At 34.1% G+C, this 19994-nt stretch overlaps 7 protein-coding genes and 1 non-coding gene across 8 annotated transcripts; 2 read left to right on the plus strand and 6 right to left on the minus strand.

Moving 5' to 3' along the window:
* Nucleotides 1–744: 744 nt before the first annotated feature.
* Tpha_RDN5-2 lies at nucleotides 745–865 on the minus strand. The gene has a single exon (XR_002431957.1). It is a non-coding gene; the product is annotated as a 5S ribosomal RNA (ribosomal RNA).
* A 1542-nt stretch (nucleotides 866–2407) lies between these two features.
* Nucleotides 2408–3388, minus strand: TPHA0I00100 (uncharacterized protein; the record flags this gene model as incomplete). Its single annotated transcript, XM_003686903.1, has 1 exon — nucleotides 2408–3388. The coding sequence occupies one exon, from the start codon at nucleotides 3386–3388 to the stop codon at nucleotides 2408–2410; it is 981 nt and encodes a 326-aa protein (XP_003686951.1).
* Nucleotides 3389–6822: 3434 nt separating this feature from the next.
* Nucleotides 6823–8547, minus strand: ERO1 (ER oxidoreductin; the record flags this gene model as incomplete). The annotated part of the gene is made up of 1 exon (XM_003686904.1): nucleotides 6823–8547. The coding sequence occupies one exon, from the start codon at nucleotides 8545–8547 to the stop codon at nucleotides 6823–6825; it is 1725 nt and encodes a 574-aa protein (XP_003686952.1).
* Nucleotides 8548–9217: 670 nt separating this feature from the next.
* RAD10 (DNA repair protein RAD10) lies at nucleotides 9218–9931 on the minus strand (the record flags this gene model as incomplete). The annotated part of the gene is made up of 1 exon (XM_003686905.1): nucleotides 9218–9931. One exon carries the CDS (start codon nucleotides 9929–9931, stop codon nucleotides 9218–9220), a length of 714 nt encoding a protein of 237 aa, XP_003686953.1.
* Nucleotides 9932–10679: 748 nt separating this feature from the next.
* Nucleotides 10680–13427, plus strand: UTP14 (Utp14p; the record flags this gene model as incomplete). The annotated part of the gene is made up of 1 exon (XM_003686906.1): nucleotides 10680–13427. The coding sequence occupies one exon, from the start codon at nucleotides 10680–10682 to the stop codon at nucleotides 13425–13427; it is 2748 nt and encodes a 915-aa protein (XP_003686954.1).
* A 797-nt stretch (nucleotides 13428–14224) lies between these two features.
* On the plus strand, nucleotides 14225–16213 carry UFO1 (SCF ubiquitin ligase complex subunit UFO1; the record flags this gene model as incomplete). The annotated part of the gene is made up of 1 exon (XM_003686907.1): nucleotides 14225–16213. One exon carries the CDS (start codon nucleotides 14225–14227, stop codon nucleotides 16211–16213), a length of 1989 nt encoding a protein of 662 aa, XP_003686955.1.
* Nucleotides 16214–16447: 234 nt separating this feature from the next.
* Nucleotides 16448–17404, minus strand: AIM33 (cytochrome-b5 reductase; the record flags this gene model as incomplete). The annotated part of the gene is made up of 1 exon (XM_003686908.1): nucleotides 16448–17404. The coding sequence occupies one exon, from the start codon at nucleotides 17402–17404 to the stop codon at nucleotides 16448–16450; it is 957 nt and encodes a 318-aa protein (XP_003686956.1).
* Nucleotides 17405–17921: 517 nt separating this feature from the next.
* On the minus strand, nucleotides 17922–19511 carry ALO1 (D-arabinono-1,4-lactone oxidase; the record flags this gene model as incomplete). The annotated part of the gene is made up of 1 exon (XM_003686909.1): nucleotides 17922–19511. One exon carries the CDS (start codon nucleotides 19509–19511, stop codon nucleotides 17922–17924), a length of 1590 nt encoding a protein of 529 aa, XP_003686957.1.
* Nucleotides 19512–19994: the final 483 nt, after the last annotated feature.

Below are 19994 nucleotides of genomic sequence, written 5' to 3' on the forward strand. Positions count from 1 at the left end.
TGCACACCTAACACTAGCATCTGCACACCTAACACTAGCATCTGCACACCTAACACTAGCATCTGCTCTCCTGACCTATGTCCTCCAGTTCTCTCATCCATACCTCGATCCAACATCGAAGAATGTCCTACCGAGGTGTGCAAAGCTGGTTGATGTAGCAGTAGCGTTGTTTATAAGTCAGATATAGTGTTCAAAGGTTTGTTTCGAGGAGTTGTTTCCATTTGTTTATCGAGCGTCGACGAGTGAAAAATTTTCACCGACGCACAAATTTCACGGACAGAGGGTAACTGCGACGGCGCGCATTAGGGCATGGCGAGAGCACGGTGTGGACCTGCGCTTGGACCCTTGATATACACCTACCGTCCACTGAGGCATGGATATGGTTTTATACACACTTGCACAAGTGTCTAACATGCACTGACGTACTTAGTTCATACATCCAACACGCATTTCACTCTTACAACACACCTAACACTCTTAGGCACTCGAACATATTCTTATACACACATTTCACTCTTCAAACAAGTCTTATACGCACTTAGGCATGTGGATATAGTTTTATATACACCTGTACATGCATCCAACACGCATTTTACTCTCCAAACACACCTAATATACACATTTCACTCTCCAAACACACCGAACACACTCAGACACTTGCAAATACGTCTAACACACCTCACTCTCCACACATCGAACACACCTCACTCTCCACACATCGAACACACCTCACAGCACCAAAAAAGATTGCAGCATCTGAGTTTCGCGTATGGTCACCCACTACACTACTCGGTCAGACTCTTACCAGCTTAACTACAGTTGATCGGACGGGAAACGGTGCTTTCTGGTAGATATGGCCGCAACCGAAAGTCCTTGCTAAACATACCCCTATATCCCTCCGCCCCTACAACTTATCTATTCTATTAGTGTTTGTGTTATATATTCTTGATATTGTTGCTCAATAGTTGTATTCATTACTTTAATATATTAATAGTTGTTAAATTATATACTATATAATTAGATTAACCTCTCTAGTCTCTTGGACCTGGATCAATGAATTATTAACTATTGATTACCGGGGTTTATATATACATATTTGTGGAGAAACAAGCTCATGTTGGTTAGTACCAACTGCTCAATAGTTGTGTTCATTGCCTTAATATACTAAAATGTTGTTAGATTATATACTTTATATCTAAATTAACCTCTCTGGTCTCTTGGACCTGGATCAATGAATTATTTACTATTGGTTACCGGGGTTTATATATACATCATATTTCAGTCTACCGTTCTGTCCAACGAGACGACGTCGTCGAGTTGAACACGTACGGCAGGCTGATGGTTCTACAGTACTATTTATGCATTAGGAATTCTGCTATTACATTCTTGCAGGCACTATTGTTTCAGGTTTGCAACAATAATCTCCTAAAGAGGTAATATCTGGTATCGTATAGTCACTTATACGACCAGTCTCATTTCCAACACCAACATCTAAGTTAGTGTCATCAGTCACGTTAGTTGCTCTAGAGTAGTCCATCTTCTTAATAGTTAAATAATCGATTGGTCCTTTTATTAATATATTTAATACAAATCTATATAGAGTTAGATGTCCTCCTTATATATGAGTTTATCTGACAGTTGAATGAACACGTACATATGTTCGGTCTTCCTAAGATCTTTAGTGCTGTATTGTACATCTGTGTTTATCACGTAGCCATTTACATTGTAGTGAAAATTTTTTATCTATCATCTGGAAGACTGTTCTAGACCTTCTTTCCATTAGTAAGTGATCAATTGGTTCTGAACTCAAAGTGTCATAAACACTTAGTTTTGTCACAGACACTACAATAATTCTGACACAACTAAACCAGTCAAAGCTAAGACATTCAAGGAACTGACATGTAATTGGATTTCATAAGATATTTCGTTATGGGCGTTATGTTGGATATAAAAATTGTTGAAAATATTTATATGTTACCTGAATTGATTTAGTGTCTGGCCCAATATTATGATACATACTTGAATTAGGAAAGAGTCAATATCGCATTCGTGATATTTTAGTAATCGTATAACTGAAATAGGCGAACGTCACAGTCCAGGTTGGAACAGAAAATCACTTGATATAATTGATATGTCTTGGGAAGATGGAATGGCTTCGTGATCGTGACAGAAATCATTGGTATAACTACCAGGGTTTTTCCAGCCATGTAAAATAAATGAACTGTCTTAATCAACTTGTGTAATTAGTATATTTTATATAGATCCCCACGGAGAATGATAATAAATTACTGACTCTTAACAATGAATAATCAATTAAAATCTAATATTCAACACAAAATATATTTCTACAAAATCCCTTTAGAAAAAGGCATTAAAAAATCAACATCAACATAAAAGATTATAATGACTAACAAGTACCGTCGATACCACCATATTGGTTAGCATATATCTCACCAACAATAGCCGAATTTTCTCTCACTGTAGTATCTCCATCACTGGCACTTAAGCAGAATTTTGAGGGAATATTGTTGTTATCAATACTTGCAATTGCCATTCCAATCTGTTCCCAGTCTTGCTTGTAGTCTGAGCTGTAAGTGTTTAAATGTTGTTCCAAATCGTTACACCTACCTGGATTTGCCCCGTAAGTATTATATGACCACCATGTTGCAGTTTCATCACGCTTCAACAATTGAGAATCATTAATCCAAGCAACAAATATTTCATGTTGAGAAGCAATATCGTTTTTGCTTGTTAAAGTAGTGATCATAGTACCGTTTGAATGCATATATGAATAGGTCACAGGAACGTAATTCCCGTTTTTTGTAAAATCAATAGCTAAAGGCACAGATGCATTAGAAACAATGGAATATGGTGTGATATAATAATATTGTATTAAATCCCAATCAACAATTTCTCTTTTCATCAACGCTTCTTGAAAAAAATCTTCTAAATATGTATCTTTTGTAATAATCTGGCCGTTGCTGGTATTTGTGTAACTCACAATATTAGAATCTCTCGTAGAAATTGCAACACCAGTTTTCTCCCATTCCCAATTCCAATCACTTGTACCGTAAGCAGCAAATGCAGCACCAGCAGCAGCGAGGACCAACGACGTTGCAAACCAGCCTAAGCAAGCAACTGCACCGCCTTCTCCAAATGTCAGTGCCCCGATTGCAACTTGGGCTTCAGGAGTACACACTACACCTGTAATTTTTGCACTACCAGCTGCGGCACCTATAAAAATAGTAGCACCCGAACCACATATTACTTCTTTAAATGATCTCTTAATAATTGGAATAGCATCGGTAAATGCGAATATCAAGACTAACGATAATAAAAGTGTTATTCTCCCACTTGTAAACAAATAAGTAGTGGGCAATTTAGTCATTTTGTCCTTAACCTTTCTTCTCTACTATTTAATGTATACTACGAAATCTCTATTTGTAAAATTTTTTCATGCTCGAAACATGTCACTATTTATACAAGTTTTTTGAACCAGATGAAACATACATACCTGTCCTAATTGTTGTACCTTTGCAGTCTTTCAGCGAGATATAGTAACCGCCTGACCTTATTACTCTAGCGAAGATAGATAACCTGCCCAATTTAGATAATTCCAAACAACAAGTATTTTATTTCCAATTGAACTGAGAATGGAAACATAGAGCACAGTGATGATACATGCAGGTGGGCGCCGTAAACGTTAGCGACCGTGGGCAGCAACGCAATTCAGTTACCATGTAAGTGAGTATTTGGTTGCATCAATTGATGTGACGTAAGCCGTTATAACACTAAAGAAAATAAAACACCGCGCACGAAATGCGTATCTGCAGCGCGGGATTTGTGCATGGAAAATGTATTACGAAAAATGAAATTTTTATAAAACAAACACTGCGAAGTAATAACTGGAGACGCTTTCATACGTAGCAATTTTCGTCGGATCTATTAGTTGTTCTATACGGCACGGACGTGTTCAGTCTTTCTAAAAACTACCGTTTCGAAATTCGAAAATATGTTTCACTATAGTATCGTTCCCAGAACAACCGTTAAGTTGCATGAAAAATTGTTGGATATAAAAGTTGATAACAATATTTATATCTTGCCTAACTTGATATAGTGTTGTCGTATTGGTTCAAACCGCTGAACCTGTATTACTACTAATAGACGTTTATACGTATTTAAACGATCTCCTTCCCAGATGGGGAGAGGAGCGCAGGAGCGCCCAACGGCGCATACTGCTGTATTATACCACTGTATTTAGTAATTCTAATGTTTATTTCTCTTCATATATCTATAACTAACAGTCCCTCCTCGAATAAACCGGCTAGTATTCGACTTGAGCCTTTTGAATATTTCGAGAGTAAGTGCAACGTTACTACCATTCTCGTAGAAGTTCAGGAAAATGCTATAATCAAGGAAGCCGTAAGTTTTACTGGACACAGCCGTTAAGACTGCAATTTTGACAAGTTCCGAAGTCCATGTCCAGGCTATTATTAGACAGTATACCTCGACTCATTTCAATCAGTCATCAATTCAGGACATGGCTTTCATAAAGGAAACTTATGGTAGGGTAAAGTTAGCACTACCGCCATGTTATTTAACCAGAACAAGTCAGTGTTTAACAAGTTGATCGAAGAACAACAATCCTGGACTAGAAAATCTCATAAAACTATTGCAAAACAGATTATTGCTGCAGAACGAGGCACTCACTTGTTTGACAGTGAAAAAGAAAATAATATGCACAAAGTCCTGGATCATTTTGAGACTCTGATGCTATTGCATTGAACCCTGATCACCAGGCCACATGTTTGAATTTGTTAAGAAGAAATGCGACTATCAACTCCAGTGATGTCATTTCTGTTATCTCCAACAATGTCTCTACTAACAATACCTCAATGATAGCAACCTGCAGATTCAGATCCAGATCCCAGAAAGCTGGTAAAAAACAACGTAAGAAGAAGTATCAACTATGCGAAAAAGACCACTACTTGAATGAATGTCCTAGATTCAAGGAGGCTTTTTTAGATGCGGCCATTATTAAACATTATGCTAATAAGAAGAATGATAATTCCTGGGTAACTGCTGCGGAAACTGATATTAACAAAGACAATTGGGTCTTTGATAGTGGTAGTACGGTTCACATCTGTAATGACAAAACTATGTTCACAGAGTTTCAGAATGGAACAGGATCTCAAATTTCTGGTGTAGCTGATAATGCCGAGATCAAAGGCTATTGCTGCCGTTATGGTAGGATATGATTCCCAAAGAAAGTTTTATAGATTGTACCATGCGGAATCTAAGAAAATTTACACTTCAAGTCAAGTCAGGTTTGATGAACATAGCTATCCACTAACTGAGTCGCAGTATTTTCGAGAATAGAGTACTTATTATTACAAAACAGTGGAACAAATAATTACATAATTAAAATATATCCAACATGCATCATGCTAACACTCCTAAAATGAACATTTACAAAACATTAAAAAGCATATTTTAAACTATTACAATGCTATTTTGTACCTTAATTGTGGGATAAAATATAGTTAAACGTCTTTTTCTTGTGACGAATAATCTACAACGTCGTTTACCATAAAATGGTGCCATTACATTATCATCTACTAAGGTACGACACCCTTATTTAAAGAAGAAAGGTTTGATTTATACTCTGAATGGTTGTATGAAGAAATTATGCACATTTACAAATAGTAGTAACATACAAAGATAGTATATAGTTCTGCTCAACTAGAGACAACTGCTATTTAATGATAAAAAAGTCAACCCTATGTTTTAAAGTCCAGATCTATCTGAGAATGTCAAATTTATTTTAAGGATTGAGCTAATTTTCAAATGTCTGCCTGTCACAGTCATGGTATCTGTCACAGGTTGCATAGCAAAGAAACAAGTTATCGCTTATATGGCCTGTCATTTCGTGATGCCATTTTTGTTTAAAGATTAATCAAGTACCAGTTGGATTATTCTATCTACCGCTAAATCTGTAAAGGTTCTTAATTAATGTTTACCGTACTGACTGAAAAAATAACTAAATAGGAGTTACTTTGCTAAACAAAACTAAACGATATGTGTAGCAATTAGTTAGAAATGTTATTCTTCCCTTACAACAGATTAAGTGAAGTGGACATCTTAAATCTATCGCAATAAGATATACTCGCATACCATGGTTTTAGATCAATAATTGACTATTATAATCTATAGTATAATTTTGTGACTTTTTTCAGTCATGTTATATAGTCACATAGCCCATCTATTCTGCCCTTTGTTCCTGATCAAGAAATGAAATATGGTACTATATCGATTCAAGGAAATTATCACCCAATTGCGCTGTAAAATTTCTGCTGTAAACAAGTCAGAAAGTTTCAATAAATAAAACCTGTAATAATCAGGAAAAAAAGATATTCAGCAACTTAAAAACTATCGTCATACATGCTTTTAAATTCTCAATAACCATTGATTTCATTATGCTTCCTCATCTTATTTAGTCACGCATTATGACATAATATGTTATAGTTTCCATAAAATCATATTGTATGTTTATTCTAGCTGATTGAAACGTTTTAATCATTATCACTCCAAAATTTCATATACTCCGTAATAACTGTAATGTTTTATTTTTCTAAATATTATATCTATTTATTTTACCAATTATAAAATATCAGATCAACTGAGTAAAATCCCCTTTTTTTATAAATTCCTTTTACGATATAGTATCCTTAAGTGAAAAAGCTATATTTATCGCTTAAAAAGTTATGAGTGAACGATTGCTTTAGCGTGATCATGATCATTTAGGTTTTGATCCTAACATAATCACTGAAGATCTAGTGTGTATTCGGCTGAATTGTGATGTTCGTTTACATAATTATCAACACCGACAAATTTGTTCCATGTTCTACTCATGATAGAAAGTGTCATATTAAAGAGATTTCTTGGTAAATCAACATAACTTCTCCATAAAAAGGTTAAAGCTTCATTCAAATTGTGTATTTCATGTTTCCATGCCTTTTTCCATCTGTTTTCAGAAGTTATATCTGTGTCTACCCTTCTTTTTTTAGTCGACATATCCAAATCAGTGAATTCGTTCATCTTCTTCTCTTCTTTTGGTCTTTCATCTTTAACCTTAGGGTTTAAGCTATTATTTAAACTCTTATTCATTTCATTCATTGATTCAGATATTAGTTTACCAGCATTTCTCACAACTTTGAAAAAATTGTCCATTTGGAAATAATTTGCTAGCTTACTACCATTGTCAGATAATCTTTCATTATACAATCTTTCAAAATTGTTGATAGAATCTATTGATTTAGATAATCTATCCAAAGTGTTAAACAAAGCAATTAACTCATATTTTGTCAATTTATCGACAACGTTTTGTTTTGTTTCCTCATCGGCATCATCCAGTTCAAATAAGATTTTTAGACTTGTTGCATAGCCAGTTGTTTGAACTTTGCCCCATAGTCTACACCTGTCACAATGTACACAATCCATGATCTCAGTAACATTTTTGAATCTTTGTCTGAATTCGTCCTTTAATAATAAACTCAAATCATCTTCAAATACTAAATCTTCATTGAAAATTCTAGAGTCAAATTGAGAAATGATATCAATAATCTTAGTCTTAACAGATTCATCATAAGAATTACAGAATTCTAGATTTTTTAGGTAAGGTTGAATTTTCCACAATGCTTTTGAGATAATAGCATAATTAAAATAAATGTTTGAAACTCTTTCAGGAAAATTACCCACTCTAGCCATGAAGAGATCCAAATTAGGTTCCCATTTACCAGTTTCAGTGTTCAAATATTCATTTGATAAATGTGTGCCAATAGAGGCATGGAGACCAGATACTAACCTATAAAAAACATCTTTTGCCAATGATGCAGAAGCTTCATTCACAGTGAAACAGTTATCTTGGTAAATGCTTTGCCAAACTTGGCCAGCTTGTTTACCACCATAACCTGTGAATCTTTCTGGATTAGCACTTAAATCGACTAAAACTGAGTCACGGTTAGCAAAATCTGCGGTATCACAATAGTCAACATTGGATTCATCTTCTAACTTGTTGTCCAAAGAACTGGTAGTTTTTCCAGATCCAGCACACAATTGATCAAGAAACTTACATTCATCATCTTTTGTGGAATCTTCCTCAATACTGTCATTGCTGAAGCTACCTAATGCATCAGGTTGCCAATATTCTGGTAGACTATCCCAATCCTCCACTACATCGACAGCACATGCTCTATGAAGACATTGTGCATTATTGTCTTCCCAAAAGGGACATTGTTTGTATAAATTGAGCTTGAAATATTTAAAAAAATCGGTTGCCACCAACGAAATAACATCTGGTCTAATTTTTTTATTCATTTCATTAATTTCTTGAAAAGTAATTTCACAAGTAGAACCAATCTTTTCATCTTTATCCATTTTACAAAAATTAATAGCCTCCAATACAGGTTCCTGTTCAGGAGCCAAAGTTTCTCCTAGCACAACATTAGATATCCCAACAAGGGGTATAATCAGTTTATTAAATTTCATTTTCCACTAAACTATATCAAAATAATATTAGCGATGTTGTTCTATCTGTGTTTTCCTATCCTAAAAAAGATCAACAAAAATGACACCTATGGATATAAATATATGTTTAATCTTTTGTGCGGAAGTGTTATTGATAATATATCTTCACCTATATATATGACAAAAATGAACCAAGTGCTTTTAATAACTAATCAATTTAAAAGAGTTCACAAATTATTTGTTATATTGTACGTGATCATAATTGCGCTTCTAAAAAATTTCAATTAATAATCATAAGAATCGGATACCGTAAAGATAGAAAAAAGAACCAATTTTCTATACTTTAAAGGTTTGACTATTTAGTTAGACACTTGGTAGATATTTTTAGAACCGTATGTATGCATGCAAGGCAGCTTTGAGATTGCCAGATGTTTCAATTTAGTGCTTGGTACTAGTCTTTACGGAATAAATGCTCAGTTTCTCGACAATGGACTAAGGACAACGAGGCGCAGAAAATATGTCGGTAGAACGAACCTTCTGGAAGTTTTTAGTATATATAAATTAATATAAGTGTATTTGACTTAAACATGCAAGAATATATTGTTTCTTTTAAGTAGGATACGCTAGAATGTAAGATACGTACATGCGTTTCGAGAAACTATTGTGCGTTATGTGTATTATATTGAAACATCTACTTATTTAAATATTGAATGTATTTTGCTGATTGTTCGAAACTAAATGCTACTAGGAGAGTGAATCCATTAAACATGCATAGCTTAGTCAATTCCCTCAGAGTGTCTTCGGAATTGGAATCATCAACGACAAATATAAGTATATTGTTGTCATTCTTAGATAAAGGTGTCATTCGTCTTGTAATATAGTCTGCATACAACTTATGGTATGTGAGTGTCAAAAATAAAACAGGTCTTTGTCTTACTAAATAGTCATAATATATCTTCTGGCCACCCTTTGATGAAGTATATCTCCAGTTCGTGTTCTTTAAATGATTAAGTAAAGGGTTGTCCTTTTGGGTCGTATTTACGAGAACAGCCTTACTAATAACTCTTGCGTCCAGATTCGTATTATTAAGTGATCTTTTGTTGCCATTAAAGGATGATGTCTCATCACTCTCTTGAATATCTTTATCAAACTGAGTTGGATCACGAGTGATGGCATTTATTATTGGCTCTTTCGGTACATCCGTTTGAGATGTTTGAATATTGTTTGTTATTTGGCGCTCTTGTGCACTACCTTGTTCCAAATTGCGTTCTCTATCATTTACTTCGTTTCTTGATTCTTGATGCGGGTTCCTAGCAGCATCGTTATCATTAGCTCCATGTTGCTGTCTTAGTCTTTTCACACCTGCAAGAATACTCTCGAATGATGTTGGATCCGTGTTATTCATGTCAGTTCACCGTCGACTTTTATTGTGGTGGTTCTCAACGTGTTCTTACGTTAATGTCTCTCTTTATTATCACTTTTTAGGATAAATAGTTTTCTTATACTTTAATTTTACTTCCTGAAGTTATTTTCTTTTCAGGGTTCTGTTTTCATTTAGTATGTTGATTAATTACAAGATAGAAAATAAGTTGCATAAGATAGAAACCAGGAGGTAGAAAATAAGTAGAGAATGCTATATAAATAGTTAACAAACATAACTGTTGTACCAAGAGTCAGTATAGAATAGGTTCACACGCTGGACACCAGCTATTTCAACAAATCCTTATATCCCTTGAAAAGATCACGATCTCAGCTTGAAACACTGAGGATTTTTTTGAAGTATTTAAAAACCTAACGAAGTAAGCTTGTTCAAAATACGACATAACACAGTCTTGCTGCTCTTATAAGCATTTATATGACATTGTTTCATTGTAAAGACTATAGTCATGCAATCATCTCGATATTTTTAAAAGTGAAAATTTTTTCAACTTTGAAATTTCAAGCGATGAGATGAGATGAGATGAGCTGAACTGAGTTTTGCACCGAAAGGAAAAACTTTCAATGAACATTGTAGTTAATATTTTAATTGATTTTCTATTTAAAAGCTAAGATATCTTATATTCTTAGGGTTCATATCCTTATTTTCTTTATGACTGGGACGCTAAAGCAAAGTTTTACTGTTTCTTGACCCGTAGATCTATTCCATTTGAGATATGGCTAAAAAGAAGAGAACATCCAGAGCCAAGAGCTCTAAAAGAGCCTTGAATGCTCTAGAGTTGGCAGAAAAAGCTGTTAGAGGTTATGGAACTGACTCAGATAGCGATGATAATGGTTACCGAGGTAGAGGCAGGGGTAAAGGACCTACCCGTAGAAGCAATGTGGTTAACTTATTAAAAAGAGTAGGAGGTAAAGAAGACGATGACGACGAAGCTGCAGAAGATTCGTTTGAAGATGAGGAATTGGATTCAGACGAAGCATTTGGTTCAGGTGAAGATTTTGATGTCATGGATTCAAAATTTTCTCAAACCTTACGTGATTTGAAGAAGAAAAATGGCGACGATTATGAACTTGACATAGACGAAGAAGGTGGTTATACCTCCATTGATGATGATGATTTAATGTCGCTTTCACAAGTCTGGGATATGGATGAAAAACCAAAGAAAACTCATGATGCCGACGATGCTGCTGATGATATAACTACAACATCTGAATTCAAATTAAATGATGACGATATTTCATCCCAGTCTTCCGAATCATCGAGTTCAGATGATTCAGACGATGGCTCTGAATCCGATCCATTTGATGAGATTTCAGAAGACGAAAACGACATTCATTTAAAGACTATTACTGATGATCTTTCGAAAAATGATGACGGAACTTCCAAAAAGAGATTAGATAACTATGCAGATGGTGAAGAAGATGAATTCAATTTACCCTCAATTAGTAGAATAGGTATCTCATCAACTACATCAATGGGTTTAGCCGGTAACAAGCTTAACTTAGCTGATATGATGAGTGTTGTGGAAGATAAAGAAGCAGTTTCAAAAGCATCTCTGCTTAAAAGTGATAATAAACTGACTGTTTCAATTCCATTACCTCAAAGAATTCAGCAAAGAAATGAACGTAAAGCTGCTTATGAAATATCTAAAGACGAAGTAAATAAATGGAATGACGTCGTTAAACAGAACAGAAGAAGTGAATATTTATCGTTCCCTCTAAATCCTAAAGTTCAACATAATGAAGCAACAACATTTTCAAGAGCAGACGGTAAGTCTAAAACAGAATTAGAAGTAAAAGTTAATGAGATTTTGAAAGATAGTTCCTTAGCTGATCCAGAGAAAGAACAAACATTTGAACAATTGGCAACTGCAACAGTTACACCAGAAGAAATGCAAAAGAGAACAGCTGAAAGAAGATTAATGAGGGAATTAATGTTCCGTGAAGAAAGAAAGTCAAAAAGATTAAAGAAGATTAAATCAAAAGCATTTCATCGTATTAAAAAGAAAGAAATGTTAAGAAATAAAGAAATGGCAGGCTTATCTGACGAAAGTGATACTGACATGGATATTGTTAGGGCTAAAGAGAGAATGACCCTGAAACATAAAAGTAATAACAAGTGGGCTAAGGATATGGTCAAACATGGAATGTCAAATGATGCCAATACAAGAGAGGAAATTGAGGAGATGTTCAAACAAGGTGAAAAATTGAGACAGAAAATACTGGATAGAAAAGACGGAGAATCTGATGAAGATAAAAATTTAAGTGACTACGAAAGAGAACAGGAAGATGAAGATAGCCTTGCCATTAGTGATCCTATGGATGCTAAAGCTAAATTTGGCAAATCAGGTGTTATGAATATGGCATTTATGAAAAATGCAGAAGCAAGAGAAAGAGAAGATAATAAAAAGCTAATGGAAAGGTTAAGAGATGCTGAAGCTTCAGAACAAATTACTTTATTTGCAAGTGATGACGAAAATGAAAATAACGGTGAAAATGTTAGATTAAACAATGGTAGAAGAATTTATACACCAGGTAATCTGCAAGCAAAAGAAGAGATGGATAAAATGAAAGAAGAGCTACTAGAAGAACAAAAAGTTGATGAATCTCGTTTGTTAGCTAATCGTCTTTCAACTAAAAAAAATGTAAAGAAAGATAAAACAAAGGCTGACGATAAAAAAGAAAAATCGTCAATAGAAACTTCAAATGATACAGTGGATGCTGAATCCAATGCTAACCCATGGCTAGATGGAGACAGCGATGACGAAGCATACGCGCATAAGCAATCATCTAAGGTTTCTGTCATTGAAAAGGATAGCACCGCTGAAAAGAAAGCTTTATATAAGTTAGCCAAAAGTACAGCAAAATCAGACTCAAAATCTAAAAGCCTTAAAAATAAAAATAGAGATGAAGACCTTCTTTTGGATATGGAAGATTCTAATAGATTACAAATTAAAGATGCATTCAATGGATCCGATGATGATGATGCCTCTGACAGTAAAGGATTCATGTTCAAGCAACAAGATGTGATTGCCGAAGCTTTTGCTGGTGATAACGTTGTAGCAGAATTTGAAGAAGACAAAAAGAGAACGGTTATTGATGAAGATGATAAAGAAGAAGATGTCACTATGCCAGGTTGGGGTGATTGGGCTGGCGCAGGTGCTAGACCAAAGAAGAAAAGAAAGTTCATTAAAAAAATCCAAGGTGTTGTCACTAAAGATAATAGAAAGGATAAAAATCTAAAGAACGTTATAATCAATGAGAAACAAAACAAGAAGAATTCGAAATATCAATCATCTTCTGTACCATTCCCATATGAGAACAAAGAGCAATATGAAAGATCACTTCGTATGCCAATTGGTCAAGAATGGACTTCGAGAGCTTCTCATCAAAAATTAATTAAACCAAGAATTACTACTAAACCTGGTGAAGTTATCGATCCATTAAAAACACTATTTAAATAACAACTTTTGCATTCATCTATTTCAAGAGACTTGGATACCGCCGATTGATCTATCTCACTTGTTCATTTGTATTACCATCAACCTGCAATTAGCTACTTATATATATTTCTATAGTAAGTAGCAAATTATAATCTATATTAATACATTGTTTTATGTTTAAAAGGTTTTTATTTAGAAGCATGACAAGATTTTTTGGCGGCTAAATTTTGTGGTTCCACACACATATATAAACCAATGAGAATTTTTATAAGATAATGTACTTTGTTTATTGGTAATTTTAGATCTTCAAAGGATATATAAAATACGAGATGATACGATGAATCATGAAGTCATATGTATTACGGTTAATAATATAAATACTTTGTTTTGGCAAGCCTCTTCTATCTTTGAAGTATATTGAATCAGTGGATTCTTGAGATAAATATAGGTATGCATTCCTATACAAACCATAGACCTGATGAAACTCCTTTTATATAAAGGCTTACAGTTGGTTCTTTTTAAAGCACAAGAGTAGATAAATAGTGTGGTGATGACTTATACACTTTAGTATATGATCTTTTAATTATTACAGACGGTTGAATCTAATTATCGCCCAAATGGTAGTGAAAAAAAAAGAAACAAAACTGCATCCTATTTATAAAAACTGTAAAATCGAAAGACTGTTTAAATAAGTTAAGTTGTTCGTCATAAAATACTTTATAGAACTATAAAGGATACTGACTCTTTGAATGCTTAAATGATTTCAAACCTTGAGAGGTGCTCAAGATAAACATAGTTAAGCGATAACTACAAGTGCCATGGAGTTACTAGATGATAGTGACCTTTATACATCTAAAGGTGGAAGAGTAAGCTCATCGATGTCATTATCCACATTGCCATCTGAAATTTTAATAAATGTTTTCAGCTATTTAGAAGAGAAGGATTTGTACGCCATACAACTATTGTCAAAGAGGTTTTATGTTTTAATAAATGATGAGGAATTATGGAAAAATCTATTTGTGACAAAATTTAATACAAAGTGGTTTCCAACTTATTCAGGCTCTTCTAAATACAGTATTGAATTTATCAATAGAGAAGTAGGATTAAAAGAATGGAAGCACAATAAATCGATCAGAACAAAATATGTCATCGCAACAGGAAGCAGAGTAGCCTCACCGTTGGAAAATATGTTATTTGACTATCCTAGATGTTTATGTTACAGTGATGGTGTTATAACAATGTTACAATTGCAACAATTTAGAAACAATAGGGGTAATAGGGCTAGATTGACCTATATTCCTTGTACAACTCCACATGGTTGTTCAACTATGAACTTTGGGATAAATTCTGCGATTTTTGGAAGGTTTGATGGAAGATTGTATGGAAAAATTTTGAATAACAAGTCATATCTTCAACCGATTGTCGAATTTGACTCACTTCACAGCGCCCCGGTAACTGCAATTGCCATAAAAAAAGAAACAAATGATAATATATGTGTAAGTGGTTCTGAAAATGGTGACCTTATATGGTGGGAAGACACTAAAAAGATCAAAGACATGAAAATTAGTAATCTCCCTATTTTAAACTTGGGGATAAATAAAGATTATACAATTGCATTGGATTCACAATCTATATATGTCATATATCAAATGAATGTTGTTCGTGCATTACCATTGCCTCAACAAATTAATAGTACTGAAGGTTCTGAAGAGAATGTTCCGAATGCTTCTCGAAGCCAATATATTCAAGTTCAATTTTGTAAGTTTGATTTTGGATCCAGCTCAATAGTACTTGCTGATACCAAAGATATGTATGTTATCACACTTGATCCGCATAGTGATACATTTGGATACATAAGAAAAATGAACTTTGGAAATGATCAAATTGAAGAAGTGGTCATTGACGAACCAACAGCTTTAAAGCCTCAGAATTTAGAAGTTGCTGGCGAAAGTGGATGTTTTATTGCGGTTAAGACCTTTTTAAGCGCAGTGAAAATTATTAATATCAGAGCACCAGGCTCAAAACTAATTGTGCAAACCGAATTAACTGTCAATGATGATGAAAAGATATTTACTTGTCAAATTACTAATCTAGTAATAGTATGTGCTATGAATGGTTTCATAAATATATATGATAACTTAAATGGTGAATTGATCAAGACCATTCAAAAAACTGAAAAAATACCGAGTTTCTTAAGAATATCTCAAGGAAGATTGCTTTTAAGTAATGGTGAGAATGTAATACAATACATTAAATTTATTCCAGATGATAATGCTGACACCCATAGATCAAACCGGTCTGGAAGTGCAAATAAAAACAGTAACAAATGGAAAGATACTTTAAATACGGCATTAAGTGTGTATGAAGAAGAGGAAGAACTAAATGAAAGACAAAGAATTGAAGCAACTAGATTATTAAATACGTATGGTGGAGATTTTGAGGAGGAGTTGGATTCGGAATCTGAAGAGATAACACTCCGGATTGCACTCATGGAATCCGAGAGAATCCAACAGGAACAGTTAGACGCTGAGAACCAGGACGATGAACTACAAAGAGCACTTCGTGAGTCGCAACTGATTAATCAAGACAATGGTATATTGCAAGATCCCAATTCAATTGATGCTGATGGAAATGCTATTCTTGAAAATGATGACGAATTGCTAAGAGCTTTGCGAGCCTCTCAAGTAGAGGAAGTAAACGAGTATGAAAATAATACGGACTCACAACGAGAAGGATCGAATCAAGCAGATGATGATGATGATATTCAATTAGCTATTGCATTGTCATTAAGCGAATTGGATTCGTAAGATCGGATTTTAAAGACCGCATATTCAGAGACCAGTAGAGTATCTGAAATAAAGAGAATAATTCTCCTACGTTTGCATAATGTTTTGTTTAAGCATAATTAATTTTAATATGAAAATAAACACATTTTAAAACTTAATTATTATTTTATTAGATATTTTAATTAAAGTGATGATATATAATATTGTTAATTGATTTATAATGAAATCATTTTAATGCCCGATTAAAGTCGTTAGTTAATAAACAAAAACTTGATCATCACCTTTTGAGTCTAGCGAACCCTTTGGCCAGCCTAATTCCTCCGCAATTGACAAAACGGATTCATTCATAGCCTTTGGACCACAGATAAATAGTCGATTATCAGAGCTAGCTTTTGGTAAGTATTTTTGCATTAATTCTTTGGTAACTAAACCAGTTTCACCATCCCAGTCTTCTGTAGGGTATCTTAGAACATAATTAATTTCAAAGTTTGGATATTTTTCAGCAATATCATCTAATTCGTCACGTAACAAGATATCATTTTCTGTATCATTTGCATATAAAACTTTAATCTTTGTGACATCTTCAGGAACAATAATAACTGCATTTAATAGTTGTAAAACAGCAGTAATACCTGAACCACCAGCAATGAAGGCAATTTCTTTAGAAGAGTTAACGGCATAATTTAGTTTTCCAACTGGACCTTGAAATTCGAGCTGTTGATCTGGTTTCATGCCGGCAAAATGCTTAGAAAGCTTACCGTCTGGGTATGATTTCACTATCAAATCAAAATGACCTGTTTCAATATTGGAAGAGATAGGAGTGTAGTATCTAATAACTTCTTCACCATCAATTGTTGTTCTCACGGCTAAATTTTGGCCTGGAGCGAAATCTAAAGTTTCAAAAGAAGTCTTCATTTTGAAACGATAGATAGCACTGTTCTTTGAAATTAAAGTTTGTTCTTCCAATTCCAATTTAGACCATTTATTTGGCCATATGGACTTTCTACGACCATAGGCAAGGAATGCTCTAAAACCTAAGAATACAAATAAAACTGCTATGGCATAAAACAATCTCTTTTCGCCAGATAAATATATCAATACAGAACAACCAACCACGACTAATGTTGAAGGAATCAAAATACCATGGATTGGGTTATCCAATATACTGAAACCTTCTAACTGTTGTTTTTCCTCTTCAGTAAGCTGAGACATCGTTATAAAATTCTCTGTTGTCGAGCTTCTGTTTTTTTTCAAAGATACTACCAAATAAGAAAACGTTGTTAAAAACCTACATAAATTATTTAATTATATATAAAGAACCGTCTCACTTATATACAAAGACACATATAAGTAAGATGGCAAGATCATCTTGCCATCTTACTAATTAGTTTTCTTTGCATACCATGTCTTGTACATTTTTCATGTCTTCTATTGCTTTAGAAACCTCATCATCGCTTTTTTCCACACTGAAAAATAAACAAAAATTTCTCAAACCCATTTGTTCAAAAATGACCAGTCAAGAGAGGTTCAATCAGATGTATCTATGAATGGAAAGATGGCCCTTAATGCTCACCTTTGTTTCTAGGCATTGTATAAGTTATTTTGTTTTAGTCTGTCAGTCATTGGAAACCTTCCTAAAAAAATAATTTATATTCGTTTTGATTATGTACAGGTATGGTTATTACACTTTTTTATTTAACTTATTTAGTTTAACTGTATGAGCTTTTCTTTAATTCTCTAACTCATTAGCAGTTACAATGCCATTGAGAATAGCCCACTCTTTGTTTGAAACAAAAATATTCTCTGGATCTTGCTGTCTTCTGATCTCCTGGAATTGTTTTAAATCTTCACCGTACCATTCTTGAATTTTTTTAGCCATTCCTCTCATTTCGAAATCTTCATAATCAGATTCTTCCTTGACTTCTGTCATTGCAAACTTAGTAGAACCCAAAAAGTTCTTGGCCCAATGTGGCTTACCGCCTGCTGCTGCCATGGTATTTTCAAATAGTTTATACCATTTGTGAATTGGTGTGTTGTAATAGAAAGGTCTGTATATAGTGGCATTGATATACAATGTTAGTTGGCCGTTAGTGACATCTGATAGAGGCGCATATCTACAATGAGATGGGGTATTGTCCAGATATGGACGCAGCCTATTGCCGTAAACAGGACCTGGACTGGTGGAAGTTCTGTCAGAATAGTCCAAAGGCTTAGGAGGAAGAGTAGTGTTCGAACAACGGATTTCAACTGGAACATGGACGTAAAATTCTTTAGCATTGCAAGCTTGTGTAATAGAATGGTCTAATGAACGCAATATTTCAGGACCATTGTCCAGTGGACAACTCCACTCATCGACAAATTGTGAAAATAAACAATCCATATTCAAACTTTTGACTGAAGAAGCAATAGCAATATCACCATTTCCGTAAGTTTCAACGTTACCATATTGTCTATTGAACACAAATTCTTCAATGTAAGGTGTTAGAGCTGGGTATATTCTAACAGATACATACAGAAGTGCTTCGTATAAAAATCTTCCTAATCTGCTACCCCACCAGGAATACCTAGGAGGGGTTACTTCTTCTTCAGTCTTAACACCTCTCCACAAAATACATTTTCTTGTATATGGATACCACCAAACTCTGATAAATTCACTAGAGCTCCAAATAGTATCCCATATCTCTAATAAAGTGTCAAAAGTAATAACTTCTTGTGATGATTTAATATTGAAAGCTGGAATCGTACGGATTGTAGCTTTTACAATGATACCAATTTTACCTAGAGACAATAATGCGGCTCTAAAAACATCTGGATGATTTTCGGAATCCAAAAAGACTAGTTCACCTTTACCATTCACAATGGTTAAATTAACGAAATTTGAAGAAACAAGACCATGGTATGGAGATGAACCGTGTGTACCGGTGGAAATAATACCAGCAACACTTTGTTCCGAAATAGAACCTAAATTTTGAATAGCATAACCTTTTTCAGCTAGCCAATCATTTAATTGATAAACTCTTAATCCTGCATCAACAGTGACATCCATATAATGCTGTTCCTTATTTTCCTCGTACTTAATAACCTGATTTAAATTATCTAAATTCATTAGCCATTCTGAGGTCATACACATATTACTCGGAGAATGACCTGACCCTACAGTTACTATTGTTTTCTTCTCTGATCTAGCATTATTCACAATCGTAATCACTTCATCGACAGAACGTGGTTGGAAATACAATTGTGGTTTACAGGAATAAATACCTGCCCAATTCTTAAATAAGAATTCCTTTTTAGCTGGAATTTGGCCTAGTTCGATCATCTCTGCTGTATTTTCTATTCTGGGAATTCACACTAAAATCTGATGTATAATATAACTGGATAAGTGATTGCACCACGACCAATTTCCTTTAACCTAACGATATCTATCGCTTCTAGAAATTCGAAATGGCAAACAAATAAAATTTATCAGATGAAATATAATATTAGCTCGTTTTCAAAATGAATAATTTCTGCGCTAGTTCACCAAATCCAAAAACAATAAAATATGTAGAATCCACAAATATTCTTAACTCTGTTATAATTTGACGCACTCTAGTGATACACTAACATACCATACCACATTAATCATAGTAACGCTAAAAATCATCTGTTATAGATCTCGATATATTTATTAAGTTGGTGATTTTAAAGATGAAAGGATCTTGGTACTCTTAAAAAATTCAAGTGCGGGTACTTTTCCATATAATGAGATGCGATGACAATGACCGTTGTGTAATTGGGTATAAAGAGATGGTTCTTGATG

The sequence above is a fragment of the Tetrapisispora phaffii genome, chromosome 9 (genome assembly GCF_000236905.1).
Source record: "Tetrapisispora phaffii CBS 4417 chromosome 9, complete genome".
NCBI classification, from domain to species: domain Eukaryota; kingdom Fungi; phylum Ascomycota; class Saccharomycetes; order Saccharomycetales; family Saccharomycetaceae; genus Tetrapisispora; species Tetrapisispora phaffii.